General features: G+C 32.9%; 1 protein-coding gene across 2 annotated transcripts in view; it reads left to right on the forward strand.

The window, feature by feature from the left end:
• The window catches only part of Klhl7 (kelch like family member 7), a 58,107-nt gene extending 44,679 nt beyond the window's left edge, over positions 1-13,428 (forward strand). For both annotated transcript variants that reach the window (XM_026414818.2, XM_026414819.2), the window contains 4 exons: positions 6,270-6,510; positions 8,064-8,265; positions 10,801-10,898; positions 12,072-13,428. In XM_026414818.2, coding sequence (XP_026270603.1) covers positions 6,270-6,510; positions 8,064-8,265; positions 10,801-10,898; positions 12,072-12,355 — 825 coding nt within the window. In that variant the 3' untranslated portion in view covers positions 12,356-13,428. The remainder of the gene's footprint in view (positions 1-6,269; positions 6,511-8,063; positions 8,266-10,800; positions 10,899-12,071) is intronic.
• Positions 13,429-13,803: the final 375 nt, after the last annotated feature.

The following is a 13,803-nucleotide window of genomic DNA, read 5'->3' on the forward strand; positions in this document are numbered from 1 at the left end:
TGTGAAATTAAAACTAATTTTAAGATACAGGCTTTAAGAATTGAAGAAAACCAAACAGCTCTTTTACTGTGTGTTGAATTTCAATTTAGGACAGATTTACAGTATTTGACTTTCTTCTAAATAGCACATTTTATAGAGTATAGTGGTTTTCCAGAAGTAAACATGTCAAATACTGTTGAGTACTATTGTAGGTCTCTATGTGGAAGCAGTTGTTTTTTTGTGCCATTCTTGGCTATCATTTGTGTGATTGTTGTATTTTTACCTTTTCTGTTTAAAAAAAGATACATTTTCTTTATTAAAAATTGAAACATAGCAGGATATAAAATTCAAAGTGCTCCCAACATTCAGACAGACATCAGTATTCAGCAAACATCACTCCAGTTCTCACATTTCGTTGTTTTTTTGTTGTTTTTTTTTTTTGAGGTCATGACAAACATACTATTTTACAAAATTCTTCTTCCTTCCAACTGTATCTTATGATGAGGTGAAAATTTCCTCATGAAGGGCTACAGTATACCTGCCCTTTTCTTTCATATTTGGCCTATGTCAGTTTTTTCCTATTAAAATATCCCTGCAGGGACTGGGGATGTGGCTCAAGCGGTAGCGCGCTCTTGTGGCATGCATGCGGCCCGGGTTCGATCCTCAGCACCACATACAAACAAAGATGTTGTGTCCGCTGAAAACTAAAAAATAAATATTAAAAATTCTCCCCACCCTCCCTCCCTCCCTCCCCCCACTTTAAATAAATAAATAAATAAATAAATATCCCTGCAGTGAAATACCCTTTATATGCCAGCTTTGCATACTGTCCAGTTTTTCCCCTTGGATAAATTCTTCAGAAAAGAATTATCCTAACAAAGGATAAAAATGTAAACAGTTTAGATTTTACTTTAAAAAGTGTATGAAAGCCTGCTCTCCAACCCCATGTATTGTTTATTGATTTGTCACAGGCCTCCCAAGTCCTCAGTGGTGCAGTCAACCACAAAGCCAGGATCCTCGGTGACAGGATGCCAGCTGGAACAATTAAAAGATAGTACTGACTGGTCCAAACTAGGAACAGAGTGCAGCACCTCCATATTCTTAACTGTTGTAAGGTCAAAAATGCAGGTACCCCAGCTGTATGAAATATACTTTTCTGTAAATACAAACTGTCACCTAATAAATATTTCCTCTGCACAGAGGCAGAGGTTGATAAGAAATTCAATTGAATTTAACCAGTTATATGTCCCGGTGTTAAAGACGGTGCCAGCATTGGTAGTATAAAAAGAAGAAAATTCTCTGGGTTGGATTTGTTAGTCAGGAATCCTCCATGGAAGAAGCTTCCTGAGAGAGATTTATTGGTAGAGTTTGTTGAGGAAGAAAGAGAAAAGATTTAGAGTTCATTGAATGCTGAATATGAAAGTATCTTTTTGGCTTGGTTGAGCTTTGTGTTTATAAATGATAAGATGTAGAGGTGGTGCAGGAACTCAGCAGCCATCCTGCTAACACCTGATTCTACCGATGAGTCTATTGAGGTTCATTATCAACATAAGTAACTTAGCTAGGAACACAAGAATGGTGAGAAAGATCCAGATTGCCTTTCTCCCAGTCCAGTGTTCTATCTAGTAGCAGGTGAAAGAAGATTTTAGAGAAATGGTACAGCATAGGAGCTAAGAGCACAGCTTTAGATTTAAATTTTGGATTATCTGTTTTCAACTATGTGACTTTTGATAAGGTTCTTACATCACTTAGTTTTCTTATCTGTAAATGAGAGATTATTTCAAGATTATTTCAGGAAGTTCAGATAATAAGTTAATTTCATCATACTTCCTAAGAAGGTAGCAATCAAAAACTAGTAATTATTATTTATTACTTAATAGTAGTTTTTTTGTTACATTCTAAACCAGACCCTAAGATCATTAGATTTTAGGGCTGAAAGGGAGGAGATCATCTAGTACAATCCTTTTATTTTATTTTATAGAAAAGGAAACTAAACTTCCTAAGAAGTGACCTCCTTGAGATCCACAGCTCTTCAGACAGAACCTAGCTTGTCCCAGCTTCTTTGAGCACATTCTTTCTGACCTTTTAAAATGAATGAAATCAGAAATGTTTCTATGTACTTCTCATGAAACTACTTCCAGAAAATTTCTGGCATGTGGCATGAACTGCTTTCTATAGATTGTCACCATAGTTTGTTAATTTTAGCAGCCCTTGGAAACTTAAGAAAAGTCAGATAATGGCTTAAGAGAAAGTAAACTTGTAATTTGAAATTTGTTTTTCTAAACTCAAATTGGGTTGACCCTCCCCCAAAGTTTCTTTAAGAAATCTTAAAGCTTTTTTTTTTTATCTTGTTAATTTTGCTTTCCTTTTTCTTCTGGACCCTCCTCCCTAATTTAGATTGATTTTTCTCTCAAAATGATCCAGAATAAAGTTCTCAAGTCTTAAAATAAATAAATAAAATGTATCTATTTCATTTTGCATCGTGGTTGCCTTGATTTTAAAAATCTATTATCTATCTAAAATTGTATATACTTATATACATGTATAATTATATGTAGAGAATCAGTCATTATTCTGAAGAAACATAGCACATTGATGTTTTTGCCTTAAGCATTTAGAACAAATACTGACAGCCCCTCACCTCAAGAAGCTTTTGCCATCCTGTGTTGCTCTACAGCTGGATATGGTAGCACATAGCCTATCTCAAAACAAAAAAATAAAAAGGGCTGGGGATATAGCTCAGTGGTAAAGCACTCTTGGGTTCAGTACCCAGTACCAAGTAAATAATATAAATAAATTTTTAAAAATTTTAAAAGAACTATTGCATTAAAATATAAAACTGAACAAGGAAGATAACAAAAGCGTGCTCAGTCACTGATATTGCCCTTCAAGTGGTAGGGATTCAGAAGAAGGAAATCAGGGTAACCTGCCTAATGGAGTCTTAAGCTTGAAAAAAGTACAGAATATACATATCAGCAAAGGCAAGAAAGGCTAAGTTAGGACCAAGGAAAACAGGTCTTTATTCATAGATATGTCTGCATGTGTGCATATATGGGCACTATATCAAAACTTAAGAAAGGTTGCTACATCTTTCCCAGACTTTCCTATTTTCCTATCTTCTCAGCCCATAAATACAGACCCCTGTATAGAATAGATACTCATAAAATTTAACTGGATTGAATTATATTTTTAGTGTAATGATTCCCTGCCACCTACCAACCGATAGGCACCTCCCCATGTGTGACTATAGTGCTGTTTGTCCATCTTGTTTTTAACATTGAAAATTGCAAATTCTTCTAGCTTCCTTTATAACCTGGGAATGCAGGGACCTGGTTCTATCACCAGGTCAAGGCCCAAAATTCATACTCACTGAGCTGACAAGCCTAACTTCACATGTTTCTTTAATACATGTATTATCTCCTAAGTAATATAACCAGTTATCAAAGGGAAAACATCAAATCATCTTCCCAATACTCTATTTTGGGTGATAAATTGGGAGAATTAGGAAGACTTCCCCGGCACTGTTGGAGTACCTAACCATATACATACACGGAAAAAATATATATAAGCTCCTTTCCCTCCATACATACATAAAATGAAAGCCAGATATATTCAAATGAAGGTGTATTTAAGGGAGCACAAATGTAAAACATTAAATTTTAGCTAAAATTGAACTCTGTTTTGCATTATTGGTAGAAATGCTGACATAGGATATTTCACTTATCTGCCTAGATGATGAACTAATGGGCACCAATAATATATATGGCTAGTATTTGTCAAATACTAGTGTATGACATCTACAGTAACCATTGACAGTTATTAAAAATTGAGGGCCAGACATGGTGAAATACACCTATAGTTCCAGCATTCAGGAGCTCAGGCAGGAGTTCAAGACCAGCCTGGGTAATATAGCAAGACCTCAGCTCAAAAAACAACAACAAATTTTTCCTGGAGACATTGGAGTCCAAATTGTAGGTAAGTAGAGGCATGTGCCTATTCCTATCTCTCCCTCCCTCAAGTGCACACACATAAGCTCAATTGTTTTTTACCTGGCATTTATGGTTCCAAGAATTTATTTTAGTTCTTAGACTTGAAGCATTACTAGCACCTGTATGATAGGTACATATGACCAGCAATGTATTCCCTACTCTCTTAATAATATTAGAATATTTTAATAATATTAGAATATTTTGTTACCAAACTCTGCAGAATTACTTCATTCCTTAGACCTTCATGTCCTAGTATCTAACAGTTTAAGGAAATTCGGCTAAAAGAAAAGAATGCATGTTTTTCCTTTTTAATCCTAGGTCCCACATGGGTAGTTATTTTAATTTGAAGAGAAGCAGGTTGGGGTTGCAGTTGTAGCTCAGTGGTAGAGCACTTGCCTAGCATGTGCGAGGCACTGGGGGTCTATCCTCAGCACCACATAAAAATAAATAAAGGTATAAAAATACAATAATATTTTTTTAAAAAAGACTCGGAGGTCTTGGAGATCAGATAAAAGAATATGTGACCAACTCTTTCATCCCAAAATTAAGAGCATGGGAAAATAATGTTCTTGAGAATATCTTTAAAAATTTTGGAGAGGTTCCTACGTAACTTAATAAGTTTGGTATAAGAATGGCATGACTTTAGATTCACTGAGTTAATAATATAGTTGATTAAATTGCATTTATTTGCTAAATAAACTTGGTAAGGTAGGAATTATAAGTGAATTTCCAGAATTTGAAAGAAAATCATTCAGTTTATCTTTGAGGGATTGCTCTCTGTAGAATATGATCATTATTTTATCTTTCATTCTGTGGTATACAGTTTCTCTAGGAGAATAAATAAAATTACTTTCCCCTAGTTTTTCAGTATCCTTTGTGTAAAACTGAAGCTTCAGGAAGGAGTTATGTTTATAGTATAGTTGTCTTTACCTACTAATAATGGATGTACCACTCGGTAACTTAGAAGGACAAAGATCCTAATTTCAGATCTGTGATTGAGATTGTGATTCTCTATTTTCCTGGTCACCTGAAAAACTGTATATTCATCATCATCATCATCAGGAGTTAAAATCCTTATAGAGGGGCTCTTCCTTTCCTAAGAGATCAACCCTCATATTCTTATGATGAACTGCTGAAATCTAGTAAATACCTGCCACATAAGGTACTAGCATAATAGGTATCAGTCAGATTTTCCCAAAGGGAACTCAGCGTTGATAGACAGTACATCAGGGAGATGGGAATTGTTTGGATTACTGTCTGATCATGATTTTTTTCAGAAAATACAAAAACACTAGTTTCCTTTCTCTCTCTCTCTTTTTTTTTTAAGACACAGAGAGAGAGAGAGAGTTTTTAATGTTTATATTTTAGTTTTCGGCAGACACAACATCTTTGTATGTGGTGCCGAGGATCAAACCCGGGCCGCATGCATGCCAGGCGAGCGCACTACCGCTTGAGCCACATCCCCTGCCCATCCTTTCTCAAAAAAAGTGTCAACATTCCCCATTCACATACATGGAAGATAGGCAGAAGCATCCTCAGATGCCATCAAACATAGGAAACAGGGTGGTATTGTGAACAGCCCTTACTGTGAGGTACTGATGTGTACTCATATCAAATCATCAGGGAGAAAAAGTAAGTATCCTAGTACTCAGAACTTAAATATTTCAAAGCAAATAACATAGGGGTTTTTTTATAACTTTTTTTCTCTTTGCACATTTTCATTGGTATATCATAGTTGTACATAATGAAAATTGTTATATATTCATAAATGCACACAAATAGCATAGTTTTAAGAGCATGGTAGATAACACTGAGTCAATATTTATAGAAAATATCTCACAAAAGCCCACAAAATACCTTTTGGCTTTAGGTATCAGTAGGATAATGGCAATTTGACCTCCTTAAGGTCCATTGACATTTTTTATATCAGTCTATACATCTGGCAGGAAGTCATGGAGATATTTTATAACAAAACAACTTTATTTTAGAGTTTTCTAGTATTCAGTAGCAGAAGAAATAGAAAACAAGGTTATAGCAGTATATCCAGATGTATAAATTAAAAGTCAGAAAAGACAGGACCCAAAGGAATAGAGTATCTTCCTCTTGCCCTCTACTACAAACCAACCAACATTCTGGAGAAATTACACAGATTAAATTGGATAACAGTCTCAAGTCAAAATTGTATATATTCTAGTAAATTAACACATTTCTTTACTTTTTATTTTCTTAATTACATCTATGCTTGTCCTTTTTAATTATGCTTTTCCCTCACCAAAAGCTTCCTATCCTTTCCTGTTTCAGGATTATAGCTGGACAGACATCCGCTGCCCATTTGAAAAACGGAGAGATGCAGCATGTGTATTTTGGGACAACGTAGTATACATTTTGGGTGGCTCTCAGCTTTTCCCCATAAAGCGAATGGACTGCTATAATGTAGTAAAGGATAGCTGGTATTCCAAACTGGGCCCTCCAACACCTCGAGACAGCCTTGCTGCCTGTGCTGCAGAAGGCAAAATTTATACATCTGGAGGTTCAGAAGTAGGTAAGGACTTCTTAGTAATTTTGTTTGAAGGAAATATTTTAAAGCCAAGTATATTAGCTTTCATATTAAAATAAACATTGATATTATTTGTCCAGATTGTCTTTGGTAATTTAATTACATGTTTTTACATTTTAGAGCCCATTTCCTTCAAGATTTACCTTAATAATTAATTTATAAGAATTTCAGCTCCCTAGATTTTTAATTGCCCATTTTTTAGTATGATTAATTGACACTATCTGAATTTTAGTTCTAGATTAGTTAGCATCTAGTATTATTTGCTTTAAATATTTTTAAAGTTATACTTACTCATAGACCTTTTAAGAATTTTTACTACATTCATACTTTTTAAATCTGTATTATTATTGCTTTCTTTGTACCATAAAAAAAGAAGAATCATTTTCATTTGCTGTATTCTGTAAGGTTTTAGTCTAATGTTGGCAGTGATATTTTATTTTTATGGATCATAACCGGAGTGTGGGTATGGACATAAAAGCCTTTCTCATTGATGGCTGATTTGTTGGTATCTAGTAGTTTTTTCTAAACAAATAATATTTAAAACTTCATTTCTTTAGCATTTATTGTCAGTTTTTTTTATAGATGTTATATACTGTATATTTTTCCCTAGTGCCCACCAACCTGATTATACCAAATTAGAAATATTTAAAGTTAAAAGGATGTAATTCATAGCTATTCAGGAGGCTGAGGCAGGAGGATCATAAATTTATTTAGGCCATAACTATTGCTTCTTCTGTTTGTTATCCTCTGATCTTTACTTTTCCTAGACATTGGTTGCAATGGAGAATTATAAAGTTGGCAGTGTTGTAATTACCTTTAAATCATTTGGCATTACCCCAGAACAGTGGAAGATAAGAAATAGTTTTATTTAGAAGGAAAAAAAAGCACTTCACCTTTAATATATTATTTCCAAACCATTATTGACAACTTATAGTATACAAAAGTTGCAAAACATGATGTATATGTTTTATCATTAAAATGTATACATTGATACCTTGAGAATATAGTCAAGAATGAACCGGCGTGATTTTAGGGCTTATCTACTTACTCACTGAGACCAGTGAAGAAGTCAATAGTAACTATCATATTAATATTAAATAAACTTTAGAATATTATTAAATAATATTTTTCATGTTTTAAGGTGTTGACCTACCATCTGTGAGTAGCTATTTTTTCCATTCTATATTAATATTTGAAGTTTAGGTCATTCCCATCATGCACAACTGGACTTCAAGACATAAATAATATTTCTTGTTTTATTTTGAAATCAAACCAGTTTCTCTTCCTACAGTACCAGAACCAAAAAAACAAAGTCTTTCAAGTAAATTCATTTTTTAAATGTTTTCCAAGGTCTATACAGAGTTATTAGCTTTTTATTAAATTTTCTTACATTTTTGTTATTGTTTATAAAAATGGCTCTACAATTCTTTCCTTTCCTATGATTCAGCTATACAGTCAGTTCATTCCCAACCCACATATACACTCAGTTAAGTGTGATTGCACACCCTCCCCCCTCTTTTTTTCTTAAATATATACAGGAAACTCAGCTCTGTATTTGTTTGAGTGCTATGATACCAGAACTGAAAGCTGGCACACGAAGCCCAGCATGTTGACTCAGCGCTGCAGCCATGGGATGGTGGAAGCCAATGGCCTCATCTATGTTTGTGGTGGAAGCTTAGGGAACAATGTTTCTGGAAGAGTCCTCAGTTCTTGTGAGGTTTATGATCCTGCCACAGAAACGTATGTATCAACTTAAAATTCATTTCATTGTTATTGTATTCTATAAGCCCAGTAGGTGAAAAGGCAAAAGGACCCCAACAGAAGAATTTAGTTCTTACATTAAGAATGGAATAAGAAATTATACTCCATTTATGTATGATGTGTCAAAGTGCATTCTACTGTCCTGCATAACTAATTAGAACAGATTTAAAAAAAAAAAAATTTAAAGAAGGGGTGGGGCTCAGTGGTAGAGTGCTTGCCTAGCATGTGTGAGGCACTGGGTTCGATTCTTAGCACCACATATAAATAAATAACCAAAAAAAAAAAAAGTCCATTGACAACCAAAAAAGATATTTTTAAAAAAAGAAGAATGTACATAAACCCGGATAACCTAACCCTTCCTTTGTACCTTTAGAAATGGCTTGACTTTATACCCCATGGAAGCCTTCTCTGGTCCTATTTGTGTAGTAAATATGTATGAATGAGACAAATCTGATTGATTCATCAAATATTTATATTTGAGATGTCAAGAAATGTAGGAGATGGAGGACTTAGAAGTAACTTTGCCCTTAAGTAGAAATATTACATATTGATTCATGGCATTAATAAATCATACCCCTAGGTATAATGTCTTTTGGGGCTCATATGTCCAAAATTGTGTTTGGGCTCATATTTATTAAATAAAATTACTCTTATATCAAGTGAGTATCAATTAATTTTAAAAAGGCAAAATGCTAAAAAAAAATCTAATTTTACTAACTTTGTAGCAAAAAAGGAAATGTGGTGATCATTGAATAAGATAATTGTGAAATAAAATGTGTAACATCTCAGACATATATTTAGTTGATATATCAAAAGAATTTTGGTAAGAAAAGTAACTTGCTTATATACCTAGATTGCCCGTTGTTCTACCATTACTAGAATATATTAGTCCCCCAATATGTTCAAGTTAAATGTTATGACAAGAGTTGTTAATGTCCAGAGTTAGGCTTTGTGTTTTCCATTTAGAAAATATTACCACACTACCAAACATAAAAGTCTTTACTCCACCTATTACTTTTTTAAACTAAAAGATAGAAGTTTAATTATGAAATATGATCACTCATCTATTTTTGCTTCTCACATATTTTAAAGGCTTTAAGAATAATTGCATAATCAATATTCCTTACCCAAACATAAATGCAGTTAAAATTTTTCCTTTCTCATCTTTTGCTCAAGATTATCAATGTAAGGAACAGAAGTAAAAACAACTTGTCTTGAAATTCATATTTTGCTAATATAAATTTTGAGATCATCAAATGTATTGCTTTCACATGTTTTCAAAATATACCATGTATTTTCCAGGGATCCTGGGGATACTCCTTATCTTATCACCCATCAATTTAGCCATTTATTCATATCATTTTGTTCCAAACGATGGGGTGAGTGGTGTTAACACTTAAAGTCCTCCCTCCTTTATGAACCTCTTCCATAAAATGCTCACAGGTATTATGGCATACTAATTGGAAAGCTGTAATCTGATTCATACTGATTCCTAATTTTTACATTTCTAAAAATCCTTAAAATGTAACTCATAACCAGTAAAGTTTTCTGAACTTCGAAATTTTAAGATTCAGGCAATACTGTTGTAAGTCAATACGATCTCATTTATAGAAAGAGAAAAAGTGTAAAGGAATTTTGTGATTTTTAAAAGTGAGGTGAATATTCAGTGTTAGGAATATTGTATAAACTGTACAACTTAGCATTTCTTTTTTTATATATTGAGTTTCTGTGTTAAATTTGAATTCTTATGATCTCTTTAGTGCCTTTACATTTTCATAAATAAAAAGCTTTGTGAATATAACTAGTCAATTCTCAAAATAAATGTTATATGCTATGATCTCCTTCCTAAAATTTGATCCAGATTTCCAAGTTATTTTTATAGGAATTTTTTTATCCTAACTTTTGACATCTTGTTTTGTAACTAGAATGTGTTTAATTGGAAATTAAGAAATTAAGCCTATGGAAATCACAAAACACAGTTTGAACATTAAGAATTTTAAGAAAAAGCTTCTAAACACTAAACTTCACTTTGGGGAACAAGAATGAAATATATTCTGTGCATGTGAATTATACAAGGAGGGAGGATTTATGCAACTGTGTTCTAAACTGTCAAGAGATTTAGATATACATATAACATACATATTTAGATATACATATAACATACATATTTAGATATACATAAAACATGCACACAGTGGGGAAGAGGAAGGAAAGAGGTATATATATTGAATTTTTCCAAGCTAAATACCATGTTTAACACACCATAACAGCTCACTGTATTGTTGAGCGAGTGGAGGCCTTTCCAGCAATGGAGGCCTCTCCCACCTCACTTCACAGTGTGCTCCACAGTGGTGGCTGTAGAACAATTTTTAAAACAAAAAGGGATCATTAATATTTCAGAATAAGTCAGTGTGCTCTAAATGTAATTATTTAGGATAACAGACCTTTCTTGTTAGTATAAGAGCCTTCTTACTGCATGTAAATAAGCATACTAAAAACTTTATTTTTTTTCAGGTGGACTGAGCTGTGTCCAATGATTGAACCCAGGAAGAATCATGGGCTGGTATTTGTAAAAGACAAGATATTTGCTGTGGGTGGTCAGAATGGTTTAGGTATATGATGTTAATTAGTGTTACTTAGTTCAACTTTGCTGATGAGTTTGCTGATACTTTCATATTTTAATTTATTGAAATATTTATTAAAATCAGTTCTCTACCACATACATCATTACATCTATTCTGTATTTCTGGAAGCTAACATTTTATGAAACATTGCAGGATGTTAAACATCCCTGTCTATGAAATGTCAATAGGGCCACCAGTCACTATGACAATCTCAAATAACTCCCATATATTTCCAGATGCTCCCTATGGAATGATATCACTCCAGCTTTAGAACACTTGAACAATAGAAATAGTTGAACCTTAAAAAAGAAAATCTTCTAAAACTTTTTAACTAGAAATTTTAACTCTTGTATCCAGATTCTAACTTTAGCAAAGTTTCCTAAACTATTTTTTGGGGGGAAAAAGGAGGTAACTGGGAATTGAACCCAGGGACACTTTACCACCTGAGCTATATCCCTAGCTGCCTCCACGTTTTTTTGAGACGGAGTCTTGTTAACTTGCTGAGGCTAGCCTGGAATTTGAAATTCTCCTGCCTTGGCCTCCCAAGTCACTGGGATTACTGGTATGCACCACTGCACCCAGCTTCCTAAACATTTTTAAACGTGGCATGAAAATATTAATATTATTATTTTTAAATTATTAAATTAAATCTTTTTATTTTCTTTAGTAATAATGTGTTCAAGTATCTTAAATAATTTTCTTAAATAATGAGAAATCTGAACTAAATCTAGAGATAGTCCACGAGCTTCATTTTAGTCAATATATTGTTTTGTAACTAGAATGTGTTTAATTGGAAGTTAAGAAATTAAGCCTATGGAAACCACATAAGCATTATGCAATTATAACAAAGAAATGATTCTTTCCCCTACGGTGCTCATCCATTTTTATTTTCCATAAATTGCTAAAAGAGAAGAAGGAAAAACTAGAGGATTATAATCAAAGGGGAAATCACTAATTTACTTTTTGATTTTTCCAGAATATAACATTTTAATTTTTTAGAAATAATATTTATGATTCTTTAAAATTTAGGTGGTAGATATGTAGGCACTCATTGTAAAATTCTTACAGCCTTTCTTTTTTTGAAATTTTTTTAAATGTTAGAAAAATCCAAAAATGATCAGTTATTCATATCGTTTTTCATGTTGTTTTATTCTTTTGAAGGTGGCCTAGACAATGTGGAATATTACGACATTAAATTAAATGAATGGAAGATGGTGTCACCAATGCCATGGAAGGGTGTGACAGTGAAGTGTGCAGCAGTTGGCTCTGTCATTTATGTCTTGGCTGGTTTTCAAGGTGTGGGCCGATTAGGACACATACTTGAATATAATACTGAAACAGACAAATGGGTCGCCAACTCCAAAGTTCGTGCTTTTCCAGTCACAAGTTGTTTAATTTGTGTTGTTGATACTTGTGGAGCAAATGAAGAAACACTTGAAACATGAAAAACAAGTGAACTTCAAGACACATAAGAGACTCAAAAATGTGGCCACCAGCACTTTGTTCCAAGAGTTTGGCTACAGAGTTCTGGTTTGGCATTTTGGTAAAAGAAATTTTAAATGAGTGAAGTAAGATTCTGTAAAGCAAATGTTTCTTTGATATGGAGTTCCTTATTTAATTAAAAGACCATATTTTAGCTGGCCACATAACCACAAACATATCTAGCCAGAAAACTTGAAAATTATAAGCGTTTGTTAAAAATATGAATTTCTTGAATAAATTTCAAATTTATAACTATGGTTATGGCAGGCTGAAGCAGCCTCATCTTAGCCCTATATTCTATTTTCATATATCATGTAAGTGCTAGTAGTTAGGTCTGTTCACGTTCAGTCAGGAACTAAGAAATAGTATGAATTTTAATTCAAGATGGGCAGCTTTGCTGGAGCAACTTAATGTCACGTAGTTTTGCTTGTCTTCATTTATTTCATTTAATACCAAATGTATTTTATTCTGAAGTAAGCAAGGTGAGTCAAGGCATATACACATTTTTCTTACAAAACTTCTTAAACAGATTTGGGAACTTAACAGTGTGCCCCAAAACCTCATTAAACACTTTCAATCCAATTAAATGTAATTCTTCTTTTTAACATGAAATGCTAAGCTTTGTATCTATGATTAATTTATATGGTTTTACCCAGCAATTAAAACAGTAGTCTGCATCTTTAGTTCTGTTAAATAACCATTCTTATTATGATTAGATTTTATCTAGCAAAAGATAAAGCTATTTATAGCAAATTTCTAGATTATTAGAAAAGCACTGACAGTTGTACCCACAATATTAGTATTTACTTTGAACTTAATATGGGTTATATTTTCCTTAGCAGAACACATAAGAGATATTTAGTGTAGTTGTGTCTAAAAGTTTTGTAATAATTTGAGTTCAGTATATGTCATCTTCTATTTGTTGTTTTTATGTCTCAATAAATTGTTTACCAACTCAACTACTAACTTCTTTTCTAGTAATGTTTTGCCCTTTTCTCTATGTATGGAATGTGAAATGAGCCATGGGTAAAATTATCATCAGTTTTTATCTGATAATAATAAATATTTTTTAACTTAAAATGGACTGCTCAGTTTTATTTATTTTAAATGTGTTATGTATTATTTTTTAATTTATGAAGCAGTTTTTCTATTTTAGTTTTCACTGCTTTTTTATATGGAGATTATTATAGTGTTAAACTCTCAGAATGTTAAAAGGGAATTCAAAACAACATAATAGGTACCTATTTATACATATATACATTTTTATACATGGGCTAATTGAGATGTAATTCATATGGCCATCAATTGACCCATTTAAACTGTACTATTCAGTGGTTTTTAGTATATTCATAGACTTAATGCAGTTATCACCATCATTTCAGAATGTTTTCATCACCCCAAAAAGACACCC

This window comes from Urocitellus parryii, chromosome 3 (genome assembly GCF_045843805.1).
Source record: "Urocitellus parryii isolate mUroPar1 chromosome 3, mUroPar1.hap1, whole genome shotgun sequence".
Taxonomy (NCBI): Eukaryota; Metazoa; Chordata; class Mammalia; order Rodentia; family Sciuridae; genus Urocitellus; species Urocitellus parryii.